The sequence below is a fragment of the Cucumis melo genome, chromosome 8 (genome assembly GCF_025177605.1).
Source record: "Cucumis melo cultivar AY chromosome 8, USDA_Cmelo_AY_1.0, whole genome shotgun sequence".
NCBI lineage: Eukaryota > Viridiplantae > Streptophyta > Magnoliopsida > Cucurbitales > Cucurbitaceae > Cucumis > Cucumis melo.
In genome coordinates this window covers 14,636,116-14,641,245 of record NC_066864.1, presented here as the reverse complement: position 1 = coordinate 14,641,245, position 5,130 = coordinate 14,636,116, and the positions used below count along the sequence as shown (strand labels likewise).

The window sequence follows — 5,130 nt, the reverse complement described above, 5'->3', positions numbered from 1 at the left end:
AAATGCTATGCAAGAGGAGCTACTGCAATTTAGACGAAACATTATCTGGACGTTAGTCTCAAAGTTAGAAGGTGTAAATGTTATTGGCACCAAATGGATATTCAAAAATAAGATTGATGAAATTGGATGTGTGACGAAAAATAAAGCTAGATTAGTAGCTCAAGGGTATACTCAAGTTGAAGGTGTTGACTTTGATGAAACGTTTGCTCCTGTTGCTCGACTTGAAGTTATTCGACTTTTACTGGGTATATCATGCATACAGAAATTTAAATTGTATCAGATGGATTTAAAGAGTGTCTTCTTAAATGGGTACTTGAATGAGGAAGTTTATGTTGCTCAACCAAAAGGCTTTGTAGATTCCGAGCACCCGAAGCATGTGTATAAGCTCAACAAAGCCTTATATGGACTAAAGCAAGCTTTGAAAGCTTGGTATGACCGGCTAACTGTATACTTAAGAGGTTGAGGATATTCCAGAGGAGAAATTGACAAGACCTTGTTCATACACAGGAAATCTGACCAACTGTTGGTAGCTCAAATTTATATAGATGACATCATTTTTGGAGGATTTCCTTAGGATCTAGTAAATAACTTCATTATTATTATGCAGTTAGAATTCGAAATGAGCATGGTTGGAGAGCTTTCATGCTTTCTGGGACTTCAAATTAAGCAAAAGAATGATGGCATTTTCATATCTCAAGAAAAGTATGCCAGGAGTATGGTCAAAAAGTTTGGTTTGGAACAGGCTCGAAATAAGCGGACTCCAGCTGCGACTCATGTTAAACTTACAAAAGACACTGAAGGTGTTGAAGTTGATCACAAACTTTACAGGAGTATAGTAGGCAGCCTATTATACTTAATAGCAAGTCGATCGGACATAGCTTATGCTGTGGGAATATGAGCTCGTTATCAGGCAGATCCTCGCATCACTCACCTAGAAGCTGTTAAAAGAATTCTCAAATACGTTCATAGGACCAGTGACTTTGGAATGATGTATTCCTATGATACAACTCTCACTCTAGTTGGATATTGTGATGCTGACTGGGCAGGTTCAGCTGATGATCATAAAAGTACATCTGGAGGTTGCTTCTTTTTGGGAAACAATTTAATCTCTTGGTTAAGTAAGAAGCAAAACTTTGTTTTTTTATCTATAGCTGAAGTTGAATATATAGCTGCAGGTAGTGGTTGTACACAATTGATTTGGATGAAAAACATGCTGCATGAATATGGCTTTGATCAGGACACTATGACGTTGTATTATGACAATGTGAGTGCAATTGATATATCTAAGAATCCCGTTCAACATAGTCGAACTATGCATATTGATATAAGACACCACTTTATTCGAGAACTAGTTGAAGACAAAGTAATGAAGCTTGATCATATTTGTTCAAATTTACAATTAGCCGATATCTTCACTAAACCCCTGGATGCTAGCTCATTCGAATACTTACGTGCTGGTTTAGGTGTGTGTCGCACTTAACTTCGTGATGAGCAATAAAGACGGTGCATGTCTCCATGTTTTAAATATTTAAAGTTGTCGGCACTGTTTTCAGAGTAAATGGAGGTCTTTTCGGCTGATGGAGTTCTTCTTTTCATTAATGGATGTTTAATTTCAGATTATTTGAATTTTATTCTAGCTATTTAAACTGAGATCATCTTAAGTCGTTACACATTCTGGTGTTGATACATCAGTTGAAATTTTTCATCGGTTACTCAAATCGGATTAATTATGGTGAATACTCACAAGGGGCCTTATGTGCCAGAACAGTCTGAAGATGCACCTAATGTCATCACTTCTTCACCTTCTCCAGTACATCATGTAAGGGTCAGAGGTCGCTGTTTCAAAAGCACTCCTCTCTAGAGACCCTATCGGCTTCCATCTGAGAAAGTGCAGGGAGAAGCCATCAGTAGGTTGCAGGAGTCATTACGCTCTGAGGCGGTGCTTGAAGTCAGGAAGTCTGCTGCTCCTGTTTCTCCTGCTGTGCATGCACATCGAGCTTCTGAGGCCACTGTATTGGATATGGATTCAGATGATCAGGATAATGTTCTGTTAATCTGTTTGTTGAAGAAACCCTCAGAGCCAGTTACAGCCGAGAGGCTCCCTTCTGATCCTCCGAGTGCCATTCACTTTCAAGAGAGCTCATCAATCGAAGGGGTATTCATTCCAACTTCAGGAGACCCTCGACACTCACCAGCTATACCTTTACGTCATTCTCCCTCTGTTTATCCTTCTCGATCGAAACTACCTACTTCGCAACCGGATGCGGTGCCTGTACATTCCTAAAATCGCTACTGCTGTACGTGAGGAACAGACTGTTGGTTCTCAAAATGATGATCAGTGTACTTCTTTTAACCAGACTGAGATACCTCTTGAAGACATTCCTCCTCCTACTGATGATCCCATTGTACCATCTTCTGAAAGAAGGCCAGAATCTCCTAAAGGTCATAAACCCCCGAAAAGAAAAACTCAACAGGCTAGGAGAAATGTTACCACAAAAATAGGCAGAAAGAAAATTCCTGCGAATGTTCCATCCGTTCCAATTGATGGAATTTTGTTTCACCACGAGGAAAGTGTTCAACGCTAGAAGTTTGTGATGTAGAGGAGAATTGTCGATGAGGTAAATATATCTAACAAACACCAATCTTGCATAAGTATCAAGGACCTTATCCATAAGGCTGACTTAGAAAAAACTATCTCGAATGTTGGCTCTTTTTATCCCTAGCTAATTAGAGAATTTATCATCAATCTGTCTGATGAGTTTAATGATCCAAGTAGTGCTGACTATCAGACGGTGCACATTAGAGGGTTAAAATTTGTGATTTCACCTGCTGTGATAAATGGTTTTCTTGGAAATACTGTTGATATGGACTGCTCTCCATTATGTCCTACTACTGAAGTTCTAGCTACTGTCTTATTTGGAGGGACCTTGTCCACATGGCCTGTGAATGGAATCCCTGCAGCTGCTCTCAGCATCAAGTATGCCATTCTGCACAAGATTGGCATTGCCAATTGGTTTCCTTCCTCACATGCCTAAAGCATATCTGCTGCCTTAGGTACATTCTTGTATCAAATTTGCAATGATGATAAAGTAGATATTGGTGCCTTCATTTACAATCAACTGTGGAGGCATGTTGGGTCGTTTGGGGTCAAGGTTCTCTAGTCTGCTACTTCACCTAAATGGAGCGGTGCTTACTGCATCTGATGCTCCTGAACATGAACCTAAGACAATTGCACTTAGCTACAGACTCTTTCAAGGCAATCATGTGCTTGATATTGACCATGATGTGCATCCAACTCGAGGCCCACGTATTTTTGACTACTGACTGGGATGAATCTGCTGAAGGCTTCTATTTGGATCGTGAATTAGCTACCCGCATTATTAATTCCTTGATTGTTGAATCTCGTGCACTGACTAACTCCATCACTCTATTGTCTGACGTTGATTAGAGGTTGATGCTCTCATTCGAAATTTGAAGTCTTGGGCACTAACTACTAGTCGTCAGCAGCCACCATCTGGTTAATGTCATTACTTTTCCGGTTCAAAAGGGGAGTGGATGTAATGAGGAAATGTTGAATGACAGAAATATTGTGGGATGTTTTTGTTTTTGATGGTTTTGGGCAGAAATGGATAATGTTATGACCCTATTCTTTTGGTGACTGTAGTTTTCTTTTGTGAAAAATGTAGTTTGAAAATCATCTTTTGTTTCCTAAATTGAAATATCTTCGGAATGGAATGACATCTGTCTTACTAAGAACTGACGGCTGCGAATGAATGAAATGACTCTGTGGTACTGCTGTTGTTAAACCAGAAAAGAAATTTCTTTTAGACAAAAGGGGGAGTTTGTTGAAATATAGTTTGTCTAAAAGAATATCTTTGAAATTAAAAGAGAAGATATATTTAAGAGAAGATAATAAATGAATATTTGATTCTCCTATATTTAAGGAATCCCTCTATTTATCTCCAAGATATAAAATAAGTTCCTCTTCTTTAGGGATCTTATATTTTAGAAGATACAAGTTGGGTTATATATGTTCTCTGAAGAGGATTGAAACGTGTGCGAAACGAAAGAAAAAAAAAAGAGGCTTGGGTGTTGATTACGAAGACTGATCTTCCGATTGGTAATTGAAGCGGCTGCGGTTGAAAAAGAAAGGTAGTTTATATCTTCTGGAGCAACATGACTACGTAATGTAGAGTCTTGAGGATGAGTAATATACAGAATGAGACTATGGTTAGTTTGATTAATGACTTAGTCATGCATACATTTAGGGGGAGCCGGATCATTTGACGCTGTCGATGGGAGTCTTCTTTATTCCAGGGGGAGCCTAGAGTTTGATGTTAATTCACAAGTGATATAGTTATAGTATTGAGATGTATACTTAAGCTATATTGATGTTTTGATGTTTATGGTGACCATTAATAAAATTACTCATTTGAGCTGTGCGTAGCTCCCCAGACGTAGCCAGACGTAGGCAATATTGGCCGAACTGGGTCACCAAAGTCTCATGTGTTATTCTCTTCTGTTGTCTCACTAGTTATTACGTACATTATTAGCTGCAGTCGTAACTGAAGGGTCCTTGATTATCTTCACGCCGAAATATATAATTTTGAACGAAATTTTATAATCAACTAAATAGTTCATAGAAAAACGATATTTAGAATAATCACAGAAACCAGAAAAACTAAGATGATATCAACAAAGCAGTATACACGATCTTGATTGTCCAAGATGACAAGAAGAGAAACGATGTTATCGAAGATAATGAATATCAGAGCGAATGTTGTCGAAAATTATGAAAAATAAATCAGAATAGCTCGAATGATCCAGATGAAAGATATATAAAAGATGAGATGAATAACTCGGAAACGACGATCGTGAAAAAATCGGAAAGAAGAAGAAAATCAGATTTGAAAGATCGTTATAAAAGATTAAGGGTAAATAAGGAATTCTGAAAAAATAATTTGCTTTAATGGAATTGTTACAGGACCGTAAATAGTTTACAGTTTTGTTACATTTATGTAAGTTTCCCAAAAAATTATTGAAACTAATTTAATATTTTATATTAAGTTAATTATAAACTAAATAAATAAACTACTTTTTTTTTAAAAAAAATACTAAAGATAACGTAAA

General features: G+C 37.5%; 1 protein-coding gene across 1 annotated transcript; it reads left to right on the top strand.

Moving 5' to 3' along the window:
* Positions 1-1,729: 1,729 nt before the first annotated feature.
* On the top strand, positions 1,730-3,035 carry LOC127150665 (uncharacterized). The gene is made up of 4 exons (XM_051089165.1): positions 1,730-1,810; positions 1,895-2,272; positions 2,358-2,573; positions 2,724-3,035. The coding sequence occupies exons 1-4, from the start codon at positions 1,730-1,732 to the stop codon at positions 3,033-3,035; spliced, it is 987 nt and encodes a 328-aa protein (XP_050945122.1).
* Positions 3,036-5,130: the final 2,095 nt, after the last annotated feature.